The 14,968-nt window shown below is 53.8% G+C and overlaps 1 protein-coding gene across 2 annotated transcripts in view; it reads left to right on the top strand.

Annotated features, from left to right (window-relative positions):
* Positions 1-14,800, top strand: part of ADD1 (adducin 1) — a 76,264-nt gene extending 61,464 nt beyond the window's left edge. The window contains exons 11-16 of one of the 2 annotated variants that reach the window (XM_024745219.1): positions 2,296-2,397; positions 3,035-3,124; positions 3,841-3,933; positions 8,236-8,392; positions 10,729-10,827; positions 12,867-14,800. In XM_024745219.1, the coding sequence (XP_024600987.1) occupies positions 2,296-2,397; positions 3,035-3,124; positions 3,841-3,933; positions 8,236-8,392; positions 10,729-10,827; positions 12,867-13,234 (909 nt within the window). In that variant the 3' untranslated portion in view covers positions 13,235-14,800. The remainder of the gene's footprint in view (positions 1-2,295; positions 2,398-3,034; positions 3,125-3,840; positions 3,934-8,235; positions 8,393-10,728; positions 10,828-12,866) is intronic. The other variant, XM_024745218.1, reaches the window with a different exon arrangement.
* Positions 14,801-14,968: the final 168 nt, after the last annotated feature.

Here is a 14,968-nt window from a genome sequence, read left to right as displayed (position 1 = left end):
ATGACTTACATGGATTAACCTACAAGTAGGAGCTATCATTCAGTTCAAATTGTATTTGAAGAATCTTTAATACTTCAGGACAAAAAGATGGGTGAAGCATAACCTCTTACTTTAATGTCATAAACTCAGCTGTTTCATTAAGGCACTAACTTAAGTCTGTTCTTTAAAGTCTTAGCGTTCTCTTAAGCAGTTTTCCCTCGTGGCTCATGGGCATCTTCTCACTGACCCTCGTCCTTTCTCGTGAGCCTCCTTCCCTGTTTGCTGTCCCAAAGCCTCCGAACGCTCTCAGCCAGCTACTTTCTGCATGGACTGTTGCATGTGAGTAGACGGCCATAGTGGAGAGTCTTCTGACTCCTGCTGGGTGTGGCATGACCCAAGTGCAGCCAGGCTATCCGCAGGCACCAGCGACAGGCGCTGAGGCGAGCTTCGTGTCAGGAGTAACGCTGCCCTGAACGCTACTCTGCCGTCTGGTGCTCAGACGTCCCTGGGCAGCGCTAGACCTGGACAGGCCGCTGGCCCTGCATCCCAGTAGGAGAGGCCCTCAGTGGAGCCTCTTGCGGAGAGACGGAGGCTGGGACGCACGTGTCTCTGCATGATTAGTTCCATAGGAGTTGAGGAGAGATCAGCCTAGATGTGCTGAGACAGGACGCCAAGTAAGCGAAGCGGGCCTTCCTGTTTCCCTTGTAACAGTGCTTTTGCTTTATAGATTTATTTAAAAGAAATAAGTTCTGTCTTCCCCAGGTGGTTCTGGTGTTTTCCGGATGCACAGTTGTTGAGACAGCCTCTGTGCTCCTAAGGAAACGTGTCACGTGGCAGAGACTCTGCGTGAATATGGCCGGGGTCGGTCGGTGTTTGAGCCCGTCTCCCCTTTCCTGCTCCCTCTCACCCACTTCCTCTCTCTCTCCCTCTGTCCCTTATTTTCTTTTTTCATTTTATTTGTTTAGTTTGTAACTTATTTCACTTGTTAAAGGGAGTGGGCCTGAAAACAACTTCTGCTGACCACATACATATGTAGTGCTGAATTGCCGTGATGAATTTTTCCAAAGTGTATGTGTAGCAGCAGCTTTGAGCCGTATTTACTATTAGCTTGAAAAAAATATTAAATTGCTTTAGGTATTTTAGTCACTGTGTACATTGAAGGGGAGACTTTGTTCAACTTTTAAATTTGTTTCTTACTGTTCTGGAGTAATACGAATTCCATGCGCTGTTTTCAGGTTGGTATATTAATTTATAATAATTATTCTTAAGTTTTCAAACTTGTTCAAGCTTCTGAGGTTGTTGTTTTAATGTTTTAACTAAAAATTATTTTTAATAAGAAGCTGGAGTTATTTCTATCTGAGGAGATAAAGCGTCAGTGAGTATCTCGCAGCTCATGCCCATCCCACGCTGCCTTCACAGCGGCCCAGCATTGGACGGTTTTGCTGCTTTCTGTAAAGTCTCGGTCTATGGCTATCTTATTGCCTCTTGAAAATATTCTGAAAGGCATAACATTTGCTCTCTACGATGGGCTTGTTTTAGTGTTCAGTGCCTACTCATGCCTAAGAATTAGAATTTGATTAAAAATCTCATATTTGATTGGAGGTCCGAAAAAAACGTACGCATGAAAGGTGCAGCATGCTGATATAATACGCACTGGTGTCTAAAACAGCCTTCCAGGAAGGGTTCATGAGCGCTTTAAGTTCGTTTGGGACACTTTTGTAACACTCAAAAGTATTAATTATATAAAGTATTTGACATCACCAAACTCTTCCGCAGGTAGCTACTGTGTAAGTCTTCATACAGTAATCTTCTTGGGTTGAAATAGCTACGCAAACAGTACATTCTGGTGCGGTAGTTTATTTTAATGCAAAACTTTGGTGATGCCCACTCTTGCCTCACCGCACAGAGTCTCCCCTCACCTGGACAGCAGCATCACACCGCTTCTCATGACCCTGTCATCTCATGCTTCCAGCCGGCTTTGGTGTTGAGGACTCTCGGAGTGGTGAACCAGTGTGCTCTGAAGGGTCCCCCACGGCTTGTCCGAGGGAGTCATGGGGCATAGCTGTGTCGTCAGCCCGTGTCGCGCCCTAGATGTCAGCTGGGCACTCTGGCTGGCACTTGCTAGTCAGTCACAGCTCTGGCTTCCAGCATTACTGGTTTCCAGCCACTGCAGTGACCCAGGCGGTGTGGTCATTGGTTCACTCTCTGTGAAGTTCGGTGCATGACCAGATGTGAGAGGAGTTGGACAGACTGGATGCTGTGGTGTCACTTACTGTTGTCACGATTCTGACTTTTCAACTGTCCTTGCTATTACAGTGGACTAAAGAGGATGGACATAGGACTCCTGCCTCTGCCGTCCCAAACCTGTTCGTTCCACTGAACACCAACCCAAAAGAGGTCCAGGAGATGAGGAACAAGGTGCGCACCGACTGCCACCAGCAATCAGTGGAAGCTGACGTGCGTGTGGGAGGAGGCAGCCCTGGGTGGGGCCGGAGGCCTGCGGCTGCAGGGGGAGAGGGTGTAGCTCCAGGAGGACCTCTGCTGCCACCACGTGACTGCCGAGGTCCTCCCTTCACACTGCTTTGCTGCCGTGCTGACGAGGTGCAGTGGCAGTGTGTGAGCAGCAGACGCTTTGGCCCCCGTTGTTGAGCCAGCACCTGCTCACGTAGCAGGGCAGAAAGAACAGCCTTTGCCCCTGCCTTGCAGGGTTCGTTTGAAGAGTTAGAACGTTTGGTCTATTGGAACATGAGATCCACCAGTGTTCACAATGTCACTAAAAGATGGGCACACAGGGGTGCCTCCCCTCAAGTTAGTGAGGTCTGTGCCTGCCGAAGTCGTCTGGAAGGGGCCCTCCATCTCCTCAGACCCATGAATTACTAATCGGGCTGGACCAGCACCGTTAAGCGGGCACGGTGGTCACGCAGGACCCACTGGGGTGCAGGGCAGAACAGAATAGCAGCTTGTGCTGGGGGCCCAAGCGCACAAACGGTGACTTTCAGCCACAGCGAGGTTTCTCTGTACTGTTGATGTGTGTTTCCCTTCTTGCCATCCTCAGATTCGAGAGCAGAACCTACAGGACATTAAGACCGCGGGCCCCCAGTCCCAGGTGTTGTGTGGTGTAGTGATGGACAGGAGCCTCGTCCAGGTGAGAGCTCAGAATGTCTCTGACGGTAGTGGGTGGTGGCTCTAATGACTGCCTGCTCCAAAATTATTCTTAAGTTGGGAGAGAATGACTATGAGGTAAGTGTCCTAGGCAACCAGTTTTCTTTGTTCAAAGTCTTCATGATAAGAAGTAACCCAGCCACTTTTCCTTGAGTGGGAGACCAAGCATAAGCATGCCCAGGGCCGTGTCCCCCTCCAGCCCAGCTCCACATCGTGCATGCCTGGCTCAGGGCCTGGGTTCGCCCGGTGTTAGCGGTGAACTGTGTACAACGCTGGAAGAGGGTGGGTGTCGTGGACTTTGGTTCTTGCATAGATTGCTGTCCACAACAAAGTGCTGCTTGGGGAAAAGTGCAGAGGGTTCCTGTAAATGTGGTCCACATTTACACGCATTTCTGTAAAAGGATTGTACCTCATGGCACATTGAAGATAATTGTGTAAGTAGTTATCTCTGAAAATGAAGTTGCCACCAAATGTTTTAAACATGACTCACCGGGGTTGGTGATGGTTGTTGCATTTTCTGACGCTGGCCAGCTGTGGTCCTGGTTCTGTGGCCCGTGTTTGCACGTTGCACCGCCATCACCGCTGCATCGCTGTGGACGGCTGTCCCGCTGCATGCTCTCAGCTGCCTCCATCCTGTGCTCTCGTTGATGTTCCACAGCCGGGCCTGGCGGGCTCTGACGACTCAGTTTACTGTTGCAGGACGCGCCCCTCTCTGACTGTACGGAAACAATCGAAGGGCTCGAGCGTACAGAGCAGACCTTTAGTCCCGCTAAGTCTGTCTCTTTTAGAAAGGTACTCACCGCCCCGTCCTCAGCTACCTGTCGGCACACCCTGCTCTTTACCCGCCCCGCCCCTCACCCGTCGCTCTCGCTAGGTATTGTCTTAGGTACCGCAGGAGCTTTAAACGGATCTCTCAGTTATTTGCGAGATCGTCCAAAAGGTTCTGTTCTGCTTCTTTAAATACAGCATTTTGTATGAGGTTATTTTTACAATTTTTAGCATTTTTACGTTGTGCTGAGAAATGGCTGATCTTAGGGATGTTTCTGAAGTTCTGCATGTGACTTTGGTTGGTGCATGCTTTGGGGATTGAGGAGCTTGCCTTTTCCAAGGTGCCAACTGCAGAAGGCTCCCGGGTGGGCCGCGAGCGTGTCAGCTCCCCCGCGAGACCTTCCGCCTTCGCTTCTCAGCTGTGACCGCGGGTGCAATGAGCGTGGCAGTCAGAGGCTGTAGGATTGAAAGACGTCGTTTCAGAGGGATGGGAAATGAAACAGGACAGTCTTTGCCAGCCCTTGTTGAGGAAATGTATTTTTACCTCAAAAAAATAGAAAATAAAAAAAACCTAGATTGTTTTAAATGTTGCAAGGGGGAAGAAATACGTATGATAATTTGAAACCCAGAATTGTAATTTCTCTGTGTACGTGGGTGCCTGACATGTACAGTAGGTGGAAAATGTATCTGGTGTAACTTGCCCCGGTGGAAGGAAACCCTCTACACACTCAGGCTGCTGGTGTGCAGAGCCAGGGTGGCTCACCACGTGGCTCAGTGTCTTAGTGGTGTGTACCCTGTGTTCAAAGGGAATTTTCAGGGTCTCTTTCGATTAATACACACCCAGTGAGAGGCAAATATCATTTTATCAATGTTCCCATTGCCAGAGAAATCAGATTTGCACTAATGATCCTATATTCCTGTCTGGAAGCCCTGCTGATAAAATTTCCTTGCACATTTATATATTAATTCAATGGGCCCCATTTTTCCTTGTCCTTAGAGTGTACTTCCAGCTGCCATTCTTAGAGGAACTGCTCAGAGCAGGGGAGAAAGATGGCTTCTTACCCCTGGTGCTTGTTTCTCATGTTGCTACTTTGGACCAGAAGCTGTTGTGATCTTGTTAGTTCATAATTCTTTCTCTCAGATGCGTCCAAGTGTGTTGAGTCCATGACCCCAGGGTGCTTACTGTGAAAGCCCCAAACCGCCTCCAGCTTTGTGGGCTCGAGCCAAATTCCTAGTCATTGCTGTGCAGTCTCTCCGGCATTACGCTGCACTTGGTGGTTTCTGTGTGCTGCTGTGAGGGCTGTCTGCACGGTGGGCCGGGGAGCTGCACTGGAGGGAGCTCTCGTGGCTCCAGTTACAGTCTGGCTCTCGCTCTGCCGAGTGGTGTTCGGATTTGGGGGCGCGTCACAGTCACCTGCGACCGCTTCCCGAAGTGGTGTACGTAGGGCCCCCTCACGCCTGGCTGGGAAGTTGAGAGTCTGTGGGAGTGAGACGCGTGGAGACGGCGGCGTCCTCCCCGCAGCAGATCTGAGCAGCGTGCCGCTGTGAGTGCCGTGTCCGGTGCGGTTAGCCGAGGAGACTGCTCCCAGCTGGGGGGATGTCGACATCCCCGGACACAGGCTTCTGTCCCTGGTTTTCCTCCCCCATCCTCCGGGCGCTCGCGTTCGCAGCCTTGGTCTTCTTCCCGCGGCGGGTGTCTCCCTCCAGCGGTGAGAGTGTGCTTTGACTCCACCAGCGTCCTGGACTGGGTCTGTGTCCACATCCTTTCGTGTGGACCTCAAGATGCAGATGGCATTACTCCTGGAAGATGGCACTGCTTGCTGGCAAGTTGAGTTCTAACTTGACCAGGGAAGGACTGGGGTTGTTAATGTTCTAAACGCGTCCTCTTCCCGGTAAGGCAAGTGTATGGATACTTGCTGCCCGTTTGAGAACTTGAGGAACAGGTGTTTGGGACTCGGGAAGCTGGGGCTTTTCTGGAAGGACTTTGCTTTGCCTCCATCTCTCCCTCATGATGATAGCTGTTCACACAGGGCAGGGGGTGTCTTCTGACGGAGGAGGGGCAGTGCGTCGCCAGCCACACCCCGACACTCCGGTTCTGAAAGGAACGCTGAGCCCTGCTGCAGGCGCGCTTGGCTCCAGTGCCGCACAAGCCAGCATGCAGCCCTCTGGACCTCATCACGACTGAATCGAGTCGTTAGAGACCAGGGTGGGAAAGTCTACGCCGAAAGTTGTCCAGTGCGGGGAAGAACTCTTGTGCGATTTGTGTAGCGTAAGCTTCCCTGTTGGTGCGTGTGCCTGCAGCCGCCTGCCGCATGGTAGAAATGCAAGGAGGCCTGCGGCCCAGCTTGTGGACTCGCCCGGTGCACTTGGTGTTGAGCACCTAGTGTGTGTGTGGCCCGGCACCTGGAGTGTAAATTCAAACCTGAGTAGGTTTTACAGGTGAAAACCTGATGCTCAGAGAGGTCAGGGCACTAGACCAGGTTTGCACAGCTTAGGAGCTGGAGCTGTTATCCCACACAGGTGGTGTCAGTCGGGGCAGACGTAGTTGCTGGGCGTCTGTCCTGCTTAGAGCCCGTGGTGGTGGCTCCAAGTGACGGCAGCAGCGAGAGTCTCTGCGGGGCCTGCTGGCGGGAGCAGCCGCTGCGCATCCTGGTTTCTCGGCCTCGGTTGCTCCACAGCGGGCCTGCGTCCCTCTGCATCTCAAGCGTATCTGTGTCTCCTTCCCTCCAGAATAACAGCGTCCCTGTGTCCCTGTATCTGTTAAGAGCTGGTCTGGAAGGCAGCTCGGCCCTCGGCTGAGGAATTTGGAGGAGGGAGCTCCCTGCTGGTGGGGGCAGGAGCCGACCATGCTGCACCTCGAGGGCCAGGTGTTCCAGACAGAAAGGACCTTGCTTGACCACAGGGCATCTCCGTGGCAGTTGACTGAACATTTGATTTAAGTGATGTAAACACTTCTCTGAAAGCTCGAATCTCCATCTCACTTTACTGGCGGTGATACCAGGATGCAAACGCAGTTCCCTAGTTGCCGTAGATCCTAGAATGTTAGTGCTCAGCACGTCTTAGCTGTGGTCAGCCCGGCAGGCCCCTCTTGAGGCCTGTAAAACAGGCCCGTGGACAGGAAGGGGCTTGTCTTAGGCCACAGAGCTAACTCGTGGCAGACGAGGATCCGATCCCTGTCTGGGGAGGCTGGGCTACTTCTGAAGGAAAAGCCAGTCGACCTGGGGTCGGGCCCGCTCAGAAGGAGGCCCCCCCATCTAGGCAGCTGATTTCCGATCTCGAGGCTCTCCGAGCACAGCCTGCGGATTTCAGCCTTTTTCTTCTCTCCCCTGGGGTCCGTGTCGCTGGACAGTGACTGCTCAGCCCAGGTTCCCAGGGGAGCAGTCGGCCGGTGGGCTGAATTTTCCTGGGACTCGGCCTGGCCCTGTCTCTCGTGCACGTCGCTGGCACGCCCTCTCCCTCTGGGGTTCGCCCACCGAGGAGAGCGCTGCCGGGCCAGGCCTGGTATCGAAACGATCGTGGGTTCTCCCGTTTTCACTGGCTTTCAGGAGTTCTCATTAAGTAATGGGCACGTGCTTGGGTTCTGGTTAACTTTCTCAAAACTGAGCCCCAGAGTGTGTGGGGGCCAAGCTGGCGAGCTGCGGGGCACCGAGCTGTGCTGGGCAGGCGAGGGTGGGCGGGCGTAGCGCCCGAGGGCTGCCCGCTGCTCCCTGCCTGTGCGGCCTGGCTGCGTGGGCCTCCTGCTCGAGGGCCGGGCCACCTGTGTGCTTCGCTTTGCTTAAGCTTTCTTTTTTCTTTTGTATAAAGTCTTACACTTTTGCAAATTCCTCAGACAAGTGCTGGTGTTTTGTGACATTCTGTTATCTCTTAATGTTTTGGGGTAAGTTACAGGATCTAGCTACAAATCAAATGCACAGTCAAAAGGGCAGAACTTTTCTGTGCTCTTAGAGCATGAGCGCATTTCCGAGCACACCCATCTGAGTGTTGTGGTCATGACGCTTTCTGATTGGGAGGAGGGTAATCGACTTTAAAAGTCCCCTTTTCCATCCATCCCTGTCTGTCTGTGAGGGGATGGGCCTCTCCCTGGGGTGCTCTACACACTTGATCTGCACGTTGGTGCCTTTGCTTCTGAAATCTGAAGGACTTTCCTAGGAGTCTCTCCCCAGCTGCATGTGTTTCTCAGTCTTCCACTGCTGAAGGCTGCCGCTCAGCCTAAGCCTCAGGGCCTCTCAGGGATGTGTGTGCGCCCCGCCCCAGCCTTGCCCGGGAGGAGGGACAGTCCTGGAGCGGCAGGGCTCTTGTAGACCAGCCGTCCCTTTCTGTCCGCAGGGCGAGCTGGTGACAGCCTCCAAGGCCATCATTGAGAAGGAGTACCAGCCCCACGTCATCGTGAGCACCACGGGCCCCAACCCCTTCAGCACGCTCACCGACCGCGAGCTGGACGACTACCGCAGGGCGGTGGAGCGCAAGCACAGGGGCCCCGAAGGTGAGCAGCCCCGTGGGTCCTGGGTGCAGGAGGAGGCAGGAGGACGTGCTCCGCGGGCTCCTCTGTCCTGGGCCGACTGTAGGTGGCCGTGGAAGATAAGCGTAGCATGCCATTCCGTGCGCATTCTGCTCTGCTCCCGGGTCTGTGACCTGCGCCCCTGCACGCGGTCTCCTCCCACCTTCATCTCAGCTGAAGTCACGGCTTGGAGTTTTCTGACGGACTTCTCTTTTTCTCCGTAAGCCCGAGAGCTCCCTGGCTGGGCGTGGTCACAGGCCCAGGGACGAGCGAGACCCTGTGAAGGTTGTGGCCAATGCTGGTGCAGCCTTTGTTTCTCTTGGTAGCTCACTGACATAGGAGGTCATATTTTTGCAAAACATGTTGGGACTATTTTACAACAAAGGAAAATAAATGGCTCTGAGAGCCAGAACCTCTTGGAGCAGCTTGTTTCAAACTTCAGGTTTTTTTTTTTTTTTTAACACCTTTATTGGGGTATAATTGCTTTACAGTGGTGTAAACTTCAGGTTTTTAAAAGCACATCCAGACATTTTGAGAACTAAGAGAGAAGCCAGCCTCCCACTGCCTCTGACACGAAGGCTCAGTGGGTCTGAATCACTGTCCCTGAGTGCCCTGGGTTGGTTACCACGAAGACCCTGGGGCACGACGTCCCCTCCAGGAAGTTCATGCTGCTGTCCCCGGGACCTTAGTATGGACCACGCTTCTTCCTCTTGGGAGCAGCCCTCCTGGAATGGAAATCCCACAGTTACCCTCCAGGTCGATGGGGGACCATCCTGGGAACTATTCCTGCTTCAAACGCAACCTCTGATTTGCCCCAATTTAACTTTTTTTTTTTTTTTTAGTCTTGTTTTAGACCAATTACATAATGCATCACATAGCTGCTATTGGAATTTGAGTTGTGCAAAAAAACTGCTGCTGAATTGTTTTTCAGTGTGTTACACCATCACTGCCTGTCACTTGGTTACATATGCATTAAAATTAAGGCTTGCTGCACATAGATTCAGCGTGAGCCTGATCTTCTGGTCACAGCACTAATTCTGATCATCTCCTGAGCGGTCCGTGCAGCCCTGCAGAAAGCTCTGTCTGAGCTGTGGCCATAATTACTTGCCTTAGAGTAAGAACTGGTGTGTGTGGGCCTGAGCTATTGGTCCTGTAGCCTAATCCCAGTTCCTGGGCACATATATGTGTGTCTTCCCTTTGGACTCAGGCCCTTCCAGTGTCTGGGAAACCTGGATTTTTTTTTTTTTTTTGAGTTAAACCACAAGATACAAATATTTCCTGTATATGTGAGGCTCCATGAGGAGTGATGTCACAGCAAGTGAGTGGATGTGGATGGGGACAGCTGTGATCATGCTGTGCGATCACAGAGCTGTCAGCAGTGGGAGTGGCAGCCAGGGGCCACAGCACTGGTGCTGGCTCTGGGCACGGCATGGGGGGCGGGCAGTGTGTGCCACAGTGATCGCAGGCTGTCTGTCAGAGCCAGCACCTCAGGCACAACGAAGAAAGCCCCTGGCCTTTGGCTGCTTTTCCTGGCTGAAGGAATTTGTTCACTCAGGCAGGAGGTGTGAATGCCTCTGTTTAGAGACACCTGGCTTCAGGAAGGGAGCTGCAGGCTCGGGGGACTTGGGGAGGCAAGTTGGTCCAAAGCTATTAACATGAAAAGTTTCAATGAGAGAAGGAGATTGAAGGCATTAAGATACTTACACTGGTATATATTTTTCCCCAAATGAGAGGTGGACGTGGAATTTTCGGGACCCTGAGGCCTACCTAGTTCTCTGGTCCTCGGCATACTTTACTATAGAAAATAAAAATACGTGTTACAACTGCCGAGTTTAAATTATTGGTAGAAAATGCTCTAAATAACAAATTAAAACCAAGGTCACACTCCTGTAATGTTGCCTGAGGTGGCAAGTAGGGCGAGGGTGCTTGGGACCCTGGGCTCTTGCCCAGCAGTGGGAGAGGCAGGATGGTGAGGACATGGGGAGGGGCCCCTCACTAGAGGACAGGCGGGGGGTCACGGGTCACAGCTCGTCACAGAGGCAGCTCTGGCAGAGTCTCAAACCGAGATCCACAGCCCAGTCAGGAGTGGCTTCCTTTGTCCTCTTGGGTAGGAATGGGGAAAAGGTTGAGGCCAGCGGCTGCGAGCCCTTCCCTTCTTGGGCTCTTGCTTGCGGCCTGAGCAGCGCCCCCGCCCCCCCGCCCTCCCCGAGGCAGCCCGATGGGCAGGGCGGGAGAGCCCGTCCGCCCGGGAAGGGGCGAGGGGAGGCCCGCCGTGTCCAAAGGCCTTCACCGTGCACTTTCCACCCTCTGTGCACCTGCAGAGAATCTGGACGAGACTAGAGAAGACAAAGAAGAGAGCCCTCCAGAGCCCCCCGCTGCCCCCCACACTCCCCCGAGCGCCCCCATCAAGCTGGAGGAAGGTGAGCCCTGGGGTGGAGGTGGGTGTGCGGCTGCCCCGTGTGGGAGGGTGGTGCATGGCCGCCCGGGCCGGCATCGCCAGGAGGGGCCGAACTTCGTGGCTCTGTGTAAGAAAAGCAGCTGAGTGCGGCAGTAGTTGAACTGACACTTAACAGCCAAGTGTGTTTGCATGGAAACCAGTACATCATCCGCTCTGAGCTTGCCCAGCCTCCTCCGCTCCCGTGTTGGTTCTGTCTGGGGTAACTTGAGGCAACACAGATTCGTTAGCGTGACGTCACAGGTGGGAGGACAGTCGTTGGGGATCGGAACCTGCCTTCATTCACGATGTCAGTTTTGCCCACTGCTTGCACGTTTCCTAAACCTTCCTGTGCTCGGATCAACCCCGGAAACGTCCTCTGTTGTGTCTGGGCCACAGGGCTGCATTCTTTGGCCGTTATCTCCCAGTCCGTGGAGAGTGCCCGCCTCCCCTGGCCTCTCAGACCACCCACCGTGTTTCTGTGACGTGTGGCCTGTGTGTCTGTCCCTCGGTCTTGTACATTGTGCTTCCCGTGCCTGTCGGGAGCCTGTGGCCCACCTCCTGCCCTTTTCTGTGTCCACAAGAATGGCCTGGCCATTCTCCTTCTGTAACCCGATGGCTGTGACTGAATGCATAGATTCTCTACCTGTGCTTTTCTCTTCCTGTGGCTGCGTTACAAACAGGAGGTGGATGTGCTAAAGAGTACCTGTTACCATAGTAAGTACCGCCTGCTGCCTGGCCCTCTGCTGTTTGATCGGCATTTCCCTGTGCTTTGCCTCATTCCTCTGCTTCTTTGTTGCTTATTAATTTTTGTTTTTTGTTGATTCAAAATAAAAACAAAGGCCCTTCTTTTACCCAGTTCCTCCATTCTGGGCAGTGGCCTTCCTGGAAGGGGCTGGGTCCCCCTGAGCTGTGCGGTGGGCAGCCTGTCCTCGAGTCCCCCCAGGGCCGAGGTGGCACTGCTCCAAGCACTCTGGGTCTCAGGAGTTTCGGAAGGACCACGTGGTCCTGCTGAGCCTGCGAGACAAGTCTAAACTAGACTCAGGCTGGGAGTTTGCCACCTGCTGCACGGGGGTCGCATGTGTTTGGATCTCTGCTTAAACTGGGTGCTTAAGCTTAACTTGAGGGGGTGGAAGAGTGACATTTGGTGCTGTTTTCCCAATGTGACATTTGTCAGATGGTCAGAGTTCCCCTGAGCACCCACAGGCCACCTCTGCATGCTTCGCGGAGTGAGTCCTAACTGCTCCCGCCCAGTCCCATGCAGCCGCGCCTCCGCAGCTCAGCCCAGCCTCTGGTCGCCTCCGGACGTTCGGCTAGATTTCCAGGCACTGAAGGTTTGCTGTTGCCGAACCTGCCAGTGGCTGGTAACTTGGTGGACTATTTTTAAAAATCTACAAAGCTGGTTTCCCCCAGGGTCAGTGTAGAAACCAGTCCTCAGGCTGTTTTCTTTAAAGTAAGTCCCATTTGGTTCTTTTATGTTTCCATGTTCAAATTGTTAAGGGGGCTTGAATTTTTTGTCCCTTACCTTAGCGTTCATCTCTTTTTTAACTCTCCAGCCTAAAATGGCCTTTGTTTGGTGTTGATGTTGGTCTGGGAATCAGCTCGTAGTTCTCTACCAGCTGCCACAGCTTTACATAGTTGTCTCCTTGGGGGAGACCAGGTGTCGTGGATACAAATTTAGGCTTGATTTCAGGATTACTAACACGTGTCCTTTAAAAGGGTTCAAGTGTTTAGGGCAGACGTTGCAGTACTGAAAATGTTTCCACTTGCCTTCGTCACCGTCTCTGTGACCGGGGACCGAAGCCCTGGGACTGTGTCTGCCTTTGTCAGCACGTTGTCCATGAGAAGGAGCTAAAAACCACCCTGAGGTTGAGCCCCTGTTTTGCACTGTAGGCTGCAGCCAGCCTGAGGCAGAGTAGATCCTGCTGACAGCTTCTCACTCTTGTTTGGTGCAGAGCGCTTGCCACCCTCCTTGGAGGTCCAGGCAGTCGCCCTCTAACCCCGCCTCTCCCACCCCTCCCCCAGACCTGCCGCAGGAGCCGGCTTCCGGAGACAACAGCGATGCCGCCACCTTCACGCCGACTCTCCCTGACCTGTCCCCTGATGAACCTTCAGAAGCGCTCTGCTTCCCGACACTGGAGGAGGAGGAGGAGGAGGAAGAGGGGCTTTGTGAAGCCGGGAGCCCTCCAGGCCCCACCAGGTCCCCTTCAGCGGCCATCCCTGAGCCAGTCACAGCCCAGGCGGCTGACGAGGCCGCCGCCCCGGCTGCCGAGGAGGGGGCTGCTGTGGACCCTGGCAGTGATGGGTCTCCGGGCAAGTCCCCCTCCAAAAAGAAGAAGAAATTCCGCACTCCCTCCTTCCTGAAGAAGAGCAAGAAAAGGAGTGACTCCTGAAGGCCCTTCCTGCACAAACCGATGCCACCAGGCTGTCCCGATTGTGTCTCGTGCCCTGTCTTCTTGTGTAATGGAATGCAAAAGGCCCACCCCCGCGTAGCTAGCGCTCCCCTCGCGGCGTGACCGAATCCCCACGGAGACCGGTGCTAACCTTGTGCGCGCGCAGCGGCCCAGCCGGCAGCCTCAGGTGCTGGGGGAGACTTGGTCTCTGCGTCCACCTCTGAGCCCTGCCCTGCAGGGACCAGCACCTCGGCCCATCTCATGAGCCCTTCGGGGACACGCTGTCCCCAGGGGCTTAGCTAAGTCCGGGTTCTGGCTGGGTCGGGGGTGGCCCTGCCAGCTCTGGCCTCCACCGCTCTTGCTGTCCTTCTCTTGTGAAGTAATCCGCGGTCCACCTCTGCTAGGCTCCCTTCAGCCCGAGGTCTCGGGTGACTGCATCACACCTGTAGCTTCTTGCTGGCATTATCTGCTGCTCAGTGATCTCATTTGTTCGGATACACAAAGCCTCGGTCCTGTGAGAACACTCGTGTCCCTGCCAATGGCCCAGGCCACCGTGGCAGACTTTTTGAGAGGTGGTTCTGGGCTGAGCTGGCAGTCCCAGCAGCGGACAGGCCTGTGTTCACCCAGGTAAGCTATGCATGGTCTCACTGGCCCCCGCGGCCGAAACCAGACTTGGGGCTCCGTTCCTTACTCACTGGGGGCTCTCGATTCCCTGTCATAGGGAAGGTGCATCAGGAGGGGAAGAGTGCTTTCTAGATGTTCTTTCAGAAAGTCTGCAGTTCACCCTACACGCTGTGAGCGAACGGTCTGCGTTGTGCTTCGTTTTCTCCCCAGGGCCTGTGGCAGAGCGCAGCAGGGCTCCACGCGTTGTCCTGGGGGGTCTGCTCTTAACCGCGGCTCGGCTCGGCCTGGAGGGTACCCTCACTTTGACAGAAGGCAGTTCAGGGTAGGAGTTGGCCCCAGGGGTCCCACCTAACGCCCTGTGCAGTCACTGGCGGAGCCCACCTCCTGCCCTCCAGCACCACGGTGAATTTCACTGCACTCACATCCCTGGAAGATAGCGGCTAGCTGCTTAGTGGGAACTAGTGGGTGGCCAGGTGTTTCTTCGACAGTGACCTGTCCCAGGAGCTCCAGTGCCAGCCTGTCTCCCAGACAGGTCCCCAGGAGGGGGAAGGGGCCCTCGGGGGACGCAGTGCCCGACGTGGGCTCAGGTCCCACACACTCGACACCCAGGCAGGACCTGAAGCGGCTGCATGGCGCTGATCTCTGCTTCGAGCTTGCTGGCAGGCAAGCCACTTCTCTCCTGTGTATCATTCCATTGCCAAGATGGTGGTGTAGAGCTCTCCACCCTCACCCTGCACCTCAGTTAACCATGGGCTCTTCCTTTTATCCCTTCTTCTGACCCCAGGTATGCAATGACTTTAATTTCATTTTTGTAGTTTAACTCTTTGTATTACAACATGAAGTTTAGTTGCATATACAGACACAGGCTTGGGAGAACAACTTCTACAGCCTTTCTTCATTGTAACATGTTTTACTCACAAATAAAATTCTTTAAGCAGTTTCCTTGTCTAAACTTGGGAAGCAGTCTTGCATCTTAATTCCTTTTCTTTGTTCCTTTAAAATAGGACTTCAGAAGTTTATCTTATGTTCTAAAAAAAGATCCCATGCGGTTTGTCACTTTGGACCATGGAGGACTCTACCTGGAAGTGCCCTGCCCCAGTGCCCGCTTGT

The sequence above is a fragment of the Neophocaena asiaeorientalis genome, unplaced genomic scaffold (genome assembly GCF_003031525.2).
Source record: "Neophocaena asiaeorientalis asiaeorientalis breed wild unplaced genomic scaffold, Neophocaena_asiaeorientalis_V1.1 scaffold65, whole genome shotgun sequence".
Classification (NCBI taxonomy): Eukaryota; Metazoa; Chordata; class Mammalia; order Artiodactyla; family Phocoenidae; genus Neophocaena; species Neophocaena asiaeorientalis.
The sequence above is the reverse complement of the archived record's forward strand: the minus strand, read 5'-3'. Positions and strand labels throughout refer to the sequence as shown.